Source organism: Cyanistes caeruleus, chromosome 1 (assembly GCF_971803275.1).
Source record: "Cyanistes caeruleus chromosome 1, bCyaCae1.hap1.1, whole genome shotgun sequence".
In the NCBI taxonomy this organism is placed as follows: Eukaryota; Metazoa; Chordata; class Aves; order Passeriformes; family Paridae; genus Cyanistes; species Cyanistes caeruleus.
Window position 1 is genome coordinate 76,267,352 of NC_141701.1, and position 13,241 is coordinate 76,280,592.

The 13,241-nt window shown below is 39.2% G+C and overlaps 1 protein-coding gene across 5 annotated transcripts in view; it reads left to right on the forward strand.

The window, feature by feature from the left end:
• The window catches only part of BASP1 (brain abundant membrane attached signal protein 1), a 50,849-nt gene extending 43,081 nt beyond the window's left edge, over window positions 1-7,768 (forward strand). For all 5 annotated transcript variants that reach the window (XM_086898348.1, XM_086898330.1, XM_086898369.1 and 2 more), the window contains exon 2: window positions 6,148-7,768. In XM_086898348.1, the coding sequence (XP_086754474.1) occupies window positions 6,157-6,888 (732 nt within the window). In that variant the 5' untranslated portion in view covers window positions 6,148-6,156 and the 3' untranslated portion in view covers window positions 6,889-7,768. The remainder of the gene's footprint in view (window positions 1-6,147) is intronic.
• Window positions 7,769-13,241: the final 5,473 nt, after the last annotated feature.

Here is a 13,241-nt window from a genome sequence, read left to right on the forward strand (position 1 = left end):
TTAGAATTCCTTTATTGTCTGTGTTTTAAAAGGAAACAGGTAGGTCCCAAAATTGGAATTGGCTTCCTTTAAGATTAAGGTTAGGAAATCAAGTGAACATAATTTCTATGTTTTAAGCACTTGATTTCTTTTACTTCATACCCTTTTCTAAATTTTGAGATTCACAAGTCTTTGGAAGAAGGAAAGGAGATGCAGTAGTTTCAGTACTATCCACGTGTTGAGGGAGGGATTAAAAATTATCTGTGGTCTGTGAAGAAAACAGTACAAGTGCTAAGCTGAGATGTTCCTAGTTTGTTATTGTGTCTCACAGCATGAAACACAAAAAAATTGTATGGTGCTAAGGAACAACCAGGTCATATTTTTTGTGTGCATTTCACGTCCGAGCGCCTTGCTGCTCCGGGGTCCTTGCAGGCGTGCAGGTGACGCTCACAGCCCTACAGGTACAGATTTCCACAATGTGCTCAGTCTCCCTTGGCACAGCTTTGTGCCAGCCCAGCATCTCTTCAGAAGGGAGAAGTGGTCAAGGGTTTGTTTCCTTTTGCCTCCCTCACAGCAGCCTGCCAGACTGTAGAAGAGCTGGTTCCCATCACTGCTCTGAAGCATAAGTAATATAGAACGAGAGGACAGGGTGGGGATGGGAACTGCTAAGGGGAAAGAAGGGATTAAGGGGAAAAGAAAAGAAAAAGAAAAAGAAAAAGAAAAGAAAAGAAAAGAAAAGAAAAGAAAAGAAAAGAAAAGAAAAGAAAAGAAAAGAAAAGAAAAGAAAAGAAAAGAAAAGAAAAGAAAAGAAAAGAAAAGAAAAGAAAAGAAAAGAAAAGAAAAGAAAAGAAAAGAAAAGAAAAGAAGTCGGTGATTCTGAGTTTTGAAAAGGCTTGAACCTGAATGAGACCTAGCATTTCTGTTCCATTAATTCCAAGTAAAATCAGATGAAAAGGAAGATGAGTGAAGATAATGGAGAAAGAACAGAAAAACATTGCTTTGTTGCTAAAAGGCAAGGCTGGAAAGTCTAATTCTAAGTGTATGCTAACAGACATTTTGTAACATTAACCTGTAAAGTTTATTGACCCGGCAAGGATAGGAATGTCTCTGAGTGTGTGTGTACGTGTAATGGGGAGCATGAAATTCTATTGCATATTTTGAGAAATAGTAAGTTTTGGGTGTTTTTCTTTCATAAAAAATTCAGAAAATCTTTCAAAAGCAGTATTTGCATACCCCTTGTTTCCTTCAGTTCCCATATGTGTCCCTTAATTAAAACTTTTTGCCTTTTTTTTTAACAAAAGTGTAGGGTGAATCAGTGAGGTACAGAGATGTAATAGATTCTTCATGATCTTTCTATTTCTTTTCAGCACCTGGGGCGTGGGGGAGTTTCTGGGATCAGTATTTAATTTGATTTGGAGTGTTGAAACTCTGCCTTGCGAGGGATGTGCATTTTACAGCACTTGTCTGCAGGCAGTGTGAGATAACTCATGCCTGGGAACAGGCTTGTGCAAGGGAACAGGGCTACTTTGGCCTGACCCACTGCACGTGCCTGCCCTGCGCCGGAGGCAGTGGAATGTCAGGAGGTACCTATTGTCTTCCTGAACTGGTTTTTCTGGGGATGGACTGAACTCCCCACGTTTGCATGCAGTCAAACAGGAGCTTTGGAAGTTTTGCTTTGGCAATCAGACTGAGGTAACATCAGGTGCAATCTGTGTGTTTGTCCCTTCCTGCTGCAGTACTGTGAGGGAGGGTGATAGCAAGCCCATTCTTGTAATTGTCAGACTCTTAAGTGGTGTGTGAATGCCTATGCCAAAAGAAATGTTTAGAAGTTTATAAGCACATAAAACTAATTGGGCAGAAAAACCTTTATTGACAAAAGAGATAGTAAGAGTTTAATTCTAGGGACCTTTTCAATATAGAAGTACAATCTGAAGTATAAAACTTCCAAATAACAATTCTTTTTACAAACTGTACAAATGTGTGCTGCCCATGTTCCAGGGGTTCATGCCAATGAGTCTTCAGATGGAAAAATTTGAAATGTTCCATGAGTTCGTCTTCCTCGTGCATTATGGTCTCATGGACATCGACTCTTTGAGTCCTAATTATCACAAATATGCAAGTTTCAAAGTGCTTAACATTCTCCAAGTAACCTGTACACCTGATATTTTTTAATCTAAATATTCCACTCCAGAGATTATTTCTACTATACAATAAGAAAGATAACTATGCAGGCTTTCTGGCTCTGTTCCTTCTCCCTGCAGGAGAAGAGAAGCTCCAGGATGTGCAAAATCTATAACAGCTTCTAGAAACTGAAGAAATCCTTGCTCCTGTTGCAAGGAGTAGCTCTTTTACAGTCAGAGAGAGTGATCTTTGGATTGGTTTCTTTTTCCATAAGAAGAGCAGTACAAAGAATACTGAGCAGCCTGGGAAGCAGACAAAGTCTATTGTAGCTTCCAAGTGTTATATTTTACCTCACTCTTCTGAAGTACTGCTCTGCAGAGTTGTTCACCAATGTTCCCTGAAAATTACTGATACATTACAACTTTTAATATAAAATTGGCTTCTGGACTCTCTCTATATGCTTTTTTTTTCCAGCAGAAAGAAGGCACAGCCATCAAATGCTGTGCCATGTTATAGGAATGGTGCTCAGCACCAAAATTTTCAAGGATCTTCATTTGGGACGTATTTCATGCTTGCTAAAAAGAGCATTGTGTTCAGCTGGCAGCTGCTCAAGCTAGCTCAAAGCCTGTACCTGTTAGTGGGAATGAAAATAACTGAAGACATGCTGGGGTTCAGCCTGTAAATGGTGGTCAATAGTTGTAAGCAAACTTTGGTCCTGGGTCTGTCATTCAGAAGGTGAATGCAATGATTATGGGGTTAGGGAGAGGCAGGGGGAGTGGAAGAGGCTGAGCGGTGAAGCCAGGACCCCAGACTCTCTGGGACAGAGGGTGCATCCCCTTTATTTTTTTTTTTTTTTCATAATTTAGTCCTTTGGTGGGGAGTGGGAAAGATGTCTGTGCCCTTTCAAGTGTTAACATGTAGCTAGTAACACAGAGTAGATTTAACACTGTATGAATTTGTATCTCAATGACTTTTTGCACTTTGCTTCACTTGGGAGAAATTTCACTGACATTCACTTTCATTTAGCACCAGGCAGGATTATCCCTGCAACAGTATCCAGTACAATGACAGAGATGCTTAGGTGTAGTGGTCCATGTGGTCTTCTTGCAGGTATAGCTGGTTGTAATTTTAAAACACTTTTTAAGACCTGCTTTGTGTCTGTCACACCTTTGGACTCTGCACTGGATGGTTCAGAGCTGTGCTTCAGGCTGGGACAGGGACGAGACCAGCATCTATTTGAAGAAGTGGAGCATGTGGGGCTGTTTCTGAAAAAGGTTACAGGGAAGCCCAGATGTGTTATCAGAAGTCTGGGGACAGGAGGAACGTTTGTAAATCAGATCTAGGGAAAAAGGGACATTGCAGCATTGCTACCTGGGTGATGACCCCAATGATTGCTCTGCTTTTTCATCATAGCCTGGCATAGCTGTAATCACGATGATCTAGGCAGCTTTTTAACAGGGTAATATAAGATTCAGTGTCCCAAAGAGTGAATTTATTCTGTTCTAAAGTAGTTGAAACTATGCTGGAAGATGGCAGTCCATTTGTAAGTGTAAATATTTTCTAATAGATCGTAATGGTAGTCTCTGAACCTCTTCCCCTTCTTCTGCTCCAGGATCTTGAGCCAGCTGGCTGTGATACCAGTTGAGACACAGAGATTTCACAGTGTACCTCCAAGCAAAGACAGTGCATGTTTCTTTTCTTAGTTTGGGAGCGCATTTCTTGTATGCACGCTTCTCTTCTTTTTAAAGGTCCTTTGGCATAGACATTCTGGATCCAACTGTATCTGAGGTCAAAAGATTATTGAGGAAGGAAATATAAATTGTGGTGTGTTACTACTGTGCATGAAATAGCAAAATCTTGAAAAATACAGAAGACACAACAAATGAAATTAGGCTCACTCTACATGGGCTTTACTGGAAAACAAATTAAGGCTTAATTAGGGATTACAAACTGGGATATATTTATTTAATTATAATTATATATATATATATACTTTTATTTATTTATGATTTTTATTATTATATAGTATATATATTATATACATTAAATTATAAATTATAAATAAATAAATGGGTGTCTGAAAGCATTTGAAGCATGGCTTCAAATCTCCAGTCTGACTGACTTCAAGAAACCCTTTTGAAGTATTTGGTTGTAACTGCACATAAACAAAAATCAGGGCAATATTTATGGAGTAATCAAGGAGCCTATACATTTGTCAGATAACAAACTAATGTCCACAGCCTGCCCTAAATACCTAAAAACCTGATAACTCTGTCATGAAGGCAGAGATTAGATTGCTCAGTTGTGACTCTGTAGAAGTTAATCCTTTTATTGCTGTTCCCATAAAATTTCAGACAACAAAGCAGTGTTTCAGTAACATCACATTACCATTTTGCAGGGCTGTGTGATAATGTTTCAACAGTATTTGCAAATTCTTAGTCTTTTTGAAAGCTGAAGTCAGAAAGATCTCTGCTGACCATAATATCTCAATTTTGCCCTTGATGTGTGGATATTTGGCTGCTGGGCTCTGCCTGGGGCTTGTATCTGTGGTAGCAGATAATCTACTGAGAGGCAGCTAGTTCTTAGTTGTATGTAATATTACTTTATATTCAGCCTGCTATGAGCAATCCTATGAATTTTTACTGATTTGTATTCATAGTTTTAGCAAGTGTGTGAAAAATATACAGCCTATAATTATATCTACCTGTGCAAAACAGAAAATTAGAATGATTCATTTCCCTTGGAGAAGTTCTTATATTAAACATTTGTTTGACAGTTCTTTGAAAAAAGTCACTTCTCTTATTTTCAAAGAGTAGGAAATACAGAAATATTTTTCTTAACCTTTTATTAATCATGAATTATTTCCTTTAATACTAGAAATGTCATTTTTTCTCCATTCATAGAGGTTTTAGTTTTCATTAATGTCCCAGTATATCTGCGTCTCCTTCTGTTTTTCTAGACAAACTTTGCTTTGAAATACTGTGAAAGATTTTGTATATTCTTAGTTAAGACTCCCACATACAGGCTATATAAATACTGATATGGTTACACACGTGGTCAGCTTCTTTTAAATAACTGAGCAGTGTACCTGATTGCTCGTCATGCTTGAAAACTGTAAGCAGAGGCTACAAATAGGCCCCTCTTCCATTTTTTATTGCATCATGTCACGTGCCACGTGTAAGCTTGTGGTCAGAAGTACTTGTATTTGTTTCTTTTGTCCTATGCAGTGGTCACAGTCTTGCTGTGCTTCAGGCTCCATGTCTCCCATCCTGCTGAGTGTGGGAATGCAAGACTTTGGGTGGGCGATCCCTCTGGAAGCTGCAAGGCTGGGTGGGACTCTGTGTGTGGGAACTGTTCCTGCTCCTGGGGCAGCAGGATGTGGGTGCCCACATCCCTCTGGGTGAGGGAAGCACATACTCCTGACCCCTGGTGCCATCAGCCCTCTATAAAGGCTGTATATCCAAGGGAAACAGTCCATGAGGGTAACAGGCTGGGAAAGTGTAGGGAGTCGATGCAGTCTTCTGCATTAGACTTCTCACTGACTCTAGGCTTCCTTTGATTTCTCCAAACCTTAATGAAAAGCTGGTTCAGAGACTCTGCTAAAAAGATGGTGGACTTTGTGTTAGCCAGGGGTGGATGCCATGATGGACAGTCAAATCCAGTTCATTCCCAGCCTGAACACAAATGTGTCTTTTTTCTACTTCCACTCTTCTCAGGCCACAAAAGATTGTGTTTGTATTAGTCCTCCATGATCTTGCTGCTTCTTGCTACTTCATTCCCTTCCTCCCCACTGAGCTGTAAGCAGGGTTAGAGGTGATTGGAGGACGGTTCATAAGGGAATGTGGCAGAAGGGTGTTTTCTGACTGAAATTCTGCAGGGCTGAGCAGAACGTAAGCTCAGCAGCAGTGATGCTCTGCAGCATCGGTACGTTCAGCTGACAACACCTTCCCAAATCTCATGTGATTTTCCAGAATCAATTTTCCCTTTGCACTCTGTTGATTCTCTCATGGGCTTTGGGTAATCAACCCTTTCTCTTTTCTGTTGCAGAGCTCCAACATGGGAGGCAAACTGAGCAAGAAGAAGAAGGGATACAGTGTCAATGATGAAAAAGCTAAAGACAAAGACAAGAAGGCTGAAGGAGCAGCAACTGAGGAAGAGGAGACTCCAAAGGAGGCTGAGGATGCCCAGAAAACCACAGAGACCACAGAAGTGAAGGAGAACAATAAGGAGGAGAAGGGAGAAAAGGATACTCAGGTCACTGCCAATAAGACAGAAGAAAAAGAAGGGGAGAAGGAGAAAACAGTGACCCAGGAAGAAACCCAGAAAACAGAACCTGAGAAGTCAGAGGCTGTTGTTGATGCAAAAGTAGAGCCACAGAAGAATACCGAACAGGCACCCAAGCAAGAGGAGCCGACTGCTGCCTCTGCTCCTGCTGCCAGTAGCGAAGCACCCAAACCCTCTGAGCCTAGCACCGATGCAAAAGCTTCCCAGCCTTCAGAAGCCACGGCTCCCAGTAAAGCAGATGACAAGAGCAAAGAGGAAGGGGAAGCCAAAAAGACTGAGGCTCCCGCGACGCCTGCAGCCCAAGAAACTAAAAGTGAAGTGGCCCCAGCTTCAGACTCAAAACCTAGCAGCAACGAGGCTGCACCTTCTTCCAAGGAGCCCGCGGCAACAGCAGCGCCTAGTTCGACTGCTAAGGCCTCGGACCCTGCAGCCCCTCCAGAGGAAGCGAAACCTTCTGAAGTTCCAGCGACTAATTCGGATCAAACCATAGCAGTGCAAGATTAAATTGGACAGCCTGTTGAAACAACCACTTAAAACAACCTGTGTCTTTTTTTTATTTTTTCAGCTATACTAACTCGTTTCAGATCTGAAATAGCAAATATGTATTGCCCAGAAAAGAAGGAGAAAAAAAAAAAAAGAGAAAAAGTTGAAAGGATGTCCCATCAAGTTGGGAGGGAGGGAGGGGGGAGAATCCAAATAGTATTTTTGTGGGGAAATATCTAATATACTTTCTGCCAACTTGACACAAGTCCTGGATTAAAATAAATAAATAAATAAATGGATGTCTGAAAGTACAGCACATCTTTTGTATCTGAACTGCTGTAAATGCACTCCACCAGTGTATTAAAATCTTCTTTTTGTTCTGTAATGGGGTTTGGGAGTGACGCGTTTGATTCTGCCCACTAGGTTTGTGCCAAGGCAATCAGATCTTTATGAAAGCAGTATTTTCTGTGTTTTTTTTTTATTTACAGCCTTTCTTATTTTGATATTTTTTTTATGCAGTGGATGAATGCCAACTTTCAGACAAAACCCACTTAGCTGTCCACATATTTCTCAATGCCAATCCTCCAATTCTTCCTCTCCAAATATTTTTTGGGAGTAAAAAGCATTCTCATCCTACTTAGCCTACCTAGATTTCTCATGACGAGTTAATGCATGTCCGTGGTTGGGTGCACCTGTAGTTCTGTTTATTGGTCAGTGGAAATGAAAAAGTCTGCGTTCATTGCAGTTCCAGTTTCTCTTCCATTCTGTGTCACAGACACCAACACACACTCATTGGAAAACAAATGAAAAAACAAAATGTACAATGGATGCATTGAAATTATATGTAATTGTATAAATGGTGCAACAGTAATAAAAGTTAAATAATTTAAAAAATATATAAGTGTAAAGACTGATTAAATCTTCACTTTCACCCCTTGAGAACTAGGCAAAGGAGGTTCTGACACTTAAGAAGTATTACATGTGGGGCTGTTTACTTTCCTATAAATAGTCACTCTCCAACAGCCATAACTGTTCTTAGGTGAGGTTGGATAAAGTGGCCAATGAACAGCACGTCTCATATATGTTTTATCCCATTCAAAGTAGAAGTGGCTTTTGCCCGCCTTAACATGTGAAATAAAAATGCTCTCTTGCTATTTTGAAGAGCCACAGGCATGCTGACTGAGTTTTAATTGGGACAAGGACAGTGGATTTGATAAACTGATCTTTTAAAATGAGGCAATTAAATTTAATCCTAGTCCTATTAAAGTATTTCTAGTGCTGATACACTTTGTTCTATTCCCCATTACTATTGGGTAGGAGATAAACCACCGTTGGCACAAAAGGCCAGTCCTGTGTATTTCAAATATGGATAATCTTATGTAGCTGAGTGGAGTTTAGCCCAGCACAAACATTTTTCATTACTTTTGCCTATTTGCTTCATTTTTATTCAGCAGAACAGCTGAGTAATTGCACTTTTTGCTGAGTGGTGTCATTGGTGGATATGGACAATGATTTAAGTGCAGAGCCCAGGATTCATGAAACCAGTTAAAGCAGCGTATTTGGCCTGCCTATTAGTAAACTTTTAGGCAGAGCAGAAGTTCTGAAAGAAGTGGGCAGTGGTAAATAGAAACACAGCTGGTATACATACCAAAGGGATGAGCAGGCTTGTATTTAGTAAATAAGGAAAATTATGTTTTAAAATGGTATAAATTATTTCAAATACTTTCGCTCCATGCAGTGAGGATGATTCACTCTACAGACTTGCATAATACTAATCCTATTTTTTTTCAAAAATACAAACAAGCTTCCTATACCATGCTGGCCATACTCTTATGCAGCTGTGCACCTGGGAGAAGCTTACTGCAACAGGCAGGAATAGTTCAGTTGGGTTTAAATCAGGTCATTCACCTCCATGAATCTTGCACCACCATGAAAGTTTTGCATCCTTAATGTGGTGCTGAATGCAATCTTTAATTCTTTGAGATAATTAAAAATACCCCTGTGCTCGCACAGCTGTATCCAAACCTAGCAGCCTCTGCAGCTGTGGATAGCAAAGTCTTAACACACGTGCTGAGGTTCTCACAATCTGCTTGCTGATGGCAGTTTCATCCCAACAGTGTCATTACTGCAAAGAAATGTTGTGCCCCACATGCGTGGAAATCAATAGCATATGATCAAAGAAATATGCACTTGTGTTTGGGAAATGGAGAGTCAGCAAAGCCAAAGATCAGTGCACTCAAAAGTCTCCAGTAGTTTCAAAAAATAAAAGAGGAAAGTTGCCATATGATGTTTTAAATATTAAAACATTAATTAAAACATTCTATTATTAGAGAGGTCTGCAAAATTGTTTTTTTCATAGTTGTTAAATTTCTTTGTGTATAACTGATGGTTAAAGGCATTCTGGCCAAGGCCACTGCTCCAAAATGCTGCTATTCTATACCTGCATACAGAAGGAAAGAAATAATCTCTGTTCAAAGAGCTTATGAACTAAACATGTTGTTAAACATGTATGTTTAATGGAAATGTGATGCATGTTGTTTGCTTGAAGAGCCATGAGAATAGGTGAGAGCCTAGAGGCTTGCTTTTCTTCAGTCCAGTCTCCCATCTCCAAGATACTCTCTTTTTCTGCATTATAATCATTCTTTAATGACAGTAAAAGTATGCTGAGGGTACAGAGCTAACAGGCATGTTAATGCTCTGAGCACAAGCACATTGCAGATAACCTCAAAGGACCCAACCCTTTTGTGAAAATGTGCCAAAGGAATAGAGAAATTCAATCCTGGGAAAGAACCTTTGCTATTGTTTAGAGCCCCCACAGAGACATGTTTGCACGGGCTTCCTTGTTTTCCCCTGGAAACTGTCAAGAATCTGTTGCTTTCCCTTCAGCAATAGGAAGGTCAGTGCCATTGACTTTGCTCATACTTTGCTTGCACTTGCACAGCAAAGAGAAGCTGAGATGCCTTTAAATGTACAGCAACTTTACTTTTTTCTCTCTTCTCTTCTCTTCTCTTCTCTTCTCTTCTCTTCTCTTCTCTTCTCTTCTCTTCTCTTCTCTTCTCTTCTCTTCTCTTCTCTTCTCTTCTCTTCTCTTCTCTTCTCTTCTCTTCTCTTCTCTTCTCTTCTCTTCTCTTCTCTTCTCTTCTCTTCTCTTCTCTTCTCTTCTCTTCTCTTCTCTTCTCTTCTCTTCTCTTCTCTTCTCTCTCTCTTAATTTTTCTATTTCTTCTTTTTATTTTCTTTTCTTTTTCTCTTTCTCTTTTTCTCTTTTTCTCTTTGTCTTTCTTTTTCTCTTTTTTCTTTTTTCATTTTTCCTCTGGTTGAAATGTTCCTGTTACTATTTTTATAGTGAATTTTGGGGATGCAAAAAATCCTACAGTTATGTTAAATTATTAATAATGAAATTACTTCCTAGAAGCAATGCCTACCACTTGCTCTGTAGTTGGTTCCATACTCTTAACTTCTGTGTCTGTACAGGGTAGACATTCCTTGAAGAAACTACAACAAAACATTACAGGATGTGTTAGTGTCCTAGGTGACAGCATTTCCAGGCACATCTGTGTGGCTGCCAGTATCTAAACAGTCAGTGACTTCTGAATTTCTGCTGGCACTTCCTTTGTCCCAGTGTCCCTATGTCTGGTCTCTGTCTCACCTGATCATTGCCTTTTCCAGATCACCATGAACTCTTGCTTTGTGCCAGTATACTCAATCAGTGGGTGCATCAAGTGTTCAGTCTTCCTTCAGAAGCTTCTTATCACTACATCACATTTCTGTGAATTTATCCTTATTTGACCAAATAGGGGAGTGCCTCAAAGAAATGCCTCAGTTTTGTTCCTCTGCTGCAAGAAACCACTTTCTTACAACACATTTTTTTAGTACATCTTCTGCTATGCTTTCATTGATGCCTCATTGCACGTAATTCATCATATTTAAGGTTCTTTTTCAAGATTTTTGAGATGCTAATCATGTGGTTTGCTGTTTTATTCAGCAATACATATTTTCTTTCTGCATTAAATTCTTGACTTTTATCTAGACTGAGATTTGGTTGACTTTCTGCTTTTCATTTCATTATTTATAGATATAAAATTTTTACATCTTGTTTTATATTTAACCTGCCGATCATATTTCATGCAACATAAATGTATATCAGCTGTTAAGTGGTCAGACTTAGAAACCATGGCACTTCAGACATGGTAAAAACACAGCCAGCAAAAGTAACAGGAGTGTACCTGTGGTTTGCATCACTGCTATGAAAATGTCTCTCCAGGACTGGCAGAGCTTTGCTTGCTGCATTTATCATGATGGGGTCAAGATCTGGCTACAGATTTAGGTAAGCAGAAGGGTTTTTTTTCCTTTTTTGTTGTTGTTGTTGTTTGTTGGGGAAGAAAGGAAAGGAGTGGATGTTTTGAAACATGGCCACAGGTGTTGGGACACAGAACACATGACACAATCCTTTTGTTTCCTGGAGACAATTTTATTGTATGTTAGTTGGCCACTGCAGGGCTACCAAGTCTTTTCAACTTGTCAGGATTCTTGTCTCTCTTTTAGAATATTTGCTGGTCTAGGCAATAAATATTAATTCCAGCTTTTACTCTCATGGCTGCTTAAATGTATTGTCTCTACCTTTAGCTTGTCTTCCTTCCACAATTTAGGTCTGACATCCCTTTGAGACTTCTGTTGCATCAGGAGGGTAACTGAATTTCTTGACATCTTGGCTTGATCAAGATGATTTTTTGAGACTCAAGTCAAGTGAGATGCAGATTTGATGGAGTTACAAGTTTGTTTCACTTACTAAGCAAAAATTCAAAGGCTTTACAGGATATTCCTGCTGAGGTTAGAGTGAAATCTTCCTACAAGTCGTATCAGTCTGCTTTTTGTAATGTCATCAGGTTGCTGCAAAATGCATAGCTTGCTAAACATCACTGCTGGTTCAGCTGGCCAGTAATTTTAGATTAACACTTGGTAAAGTTTGACATTCAGTCTCTCTTGAGAATTAAAGAAATTGTATTGGGCTCAATTCCAAGGCAGAAACAGAGCTGTTCACGTTAGGAGATAGAAGAGTAATAGAATCCATTTTTTAAACTTTATTCAGTTCCATTCGGTTCAGAAGGAAGGTCTGCCCTTAAAGCTGGTCTTTTTGCTTTGGGAATGGAGAAAATCTCATATCAGCAAGACTGCAAGTTTCCTAGCCACAAAATGGTCTTTAAAATTTACAGTTAGAACTTTAAGCCTGAACCTTGACTCGCAGTTGTTTAATCACAGGGTACACACACCCTTGTGAAGCAGGGCTACTAGAGGCGCACAGTGTGGCAGGACAGCTGATGGTCTTTTGTTCTATCTAATCCAATGGCTCTTATTTGGCACCCATTTCCCCATGCTTGCTTTATTGGTTTTCTACAAGTGATAGGTTTATTATGTCTTAATGAGAATAGTGTGCAGTAATGACAGACCCTACTGATGCTCCACAAATCACATTTTTCTGGGTTGAATTTTTTTATAGAGTTCTGGCATTACTTGCATGATTCCATACTGAGGTGGCAAAAACTTCTATGTTTACCAAGTAGAATATTAATTGATCTGATTGAAAGGAGAAGCTGAAAAATAATTATGTTATTTGAAATTGGCGCATGCCTGAAAGACCAAAGCCTTTATTCTGCAACAGTCCAGGATTCTGCAATGGCTCACTGTAAGCTAAAAGACCCTATGGAGATTTCAAAAGATATCACATGTCAGTATGCTGAATACATTCTTGGTTTAAGCTCTGCTGCTCTGTCCAATCATCTGAATTTTGTCAGCTGCACTTCATTTTTTTATTTTTATATAAAAGACAGCATTCCTAAGCTAGCATTTTTTTTCAAAAGGTGAACAACAGTATCTCATTATGACTACATTGCAAAAGAAAATTTCAATTTCATTAAAACTTGATAAACATTTCCCAGTAAAAGAAGCTCTGAAACTACCTAGAAATATTTTCCACCATTTTATATAGAATAAATTTTGGATACTTTTCTGGTAGCAAATTTTTCAAGGACATATTCATAAAATCATACTTTTGTAATATAACTGTTGATGGATGGTAAATGGACAATCTAATGGTGTCTGGCCACACATTGCAGGCTAAGTAAAGAAAACCTGGAACATGGGAGGGAAGATCTTCAGCTGACAAAATTATTGATTTAGGTCGACTGAACTGTATGAAAGTCATTCTATTTCAGTTATGCCATACAGACTAAAAAAAAAGCATTAGCAATAGAATGTCACATTATATTATGTAGTGCTGAATGGTCAGATATGAGTGAATTAAACTGTTAACCTTAGTGATAACCTAATAACAGACAGGTTTGGATTTGAATTAAAGGAGTGTATGAATGCTAATTAG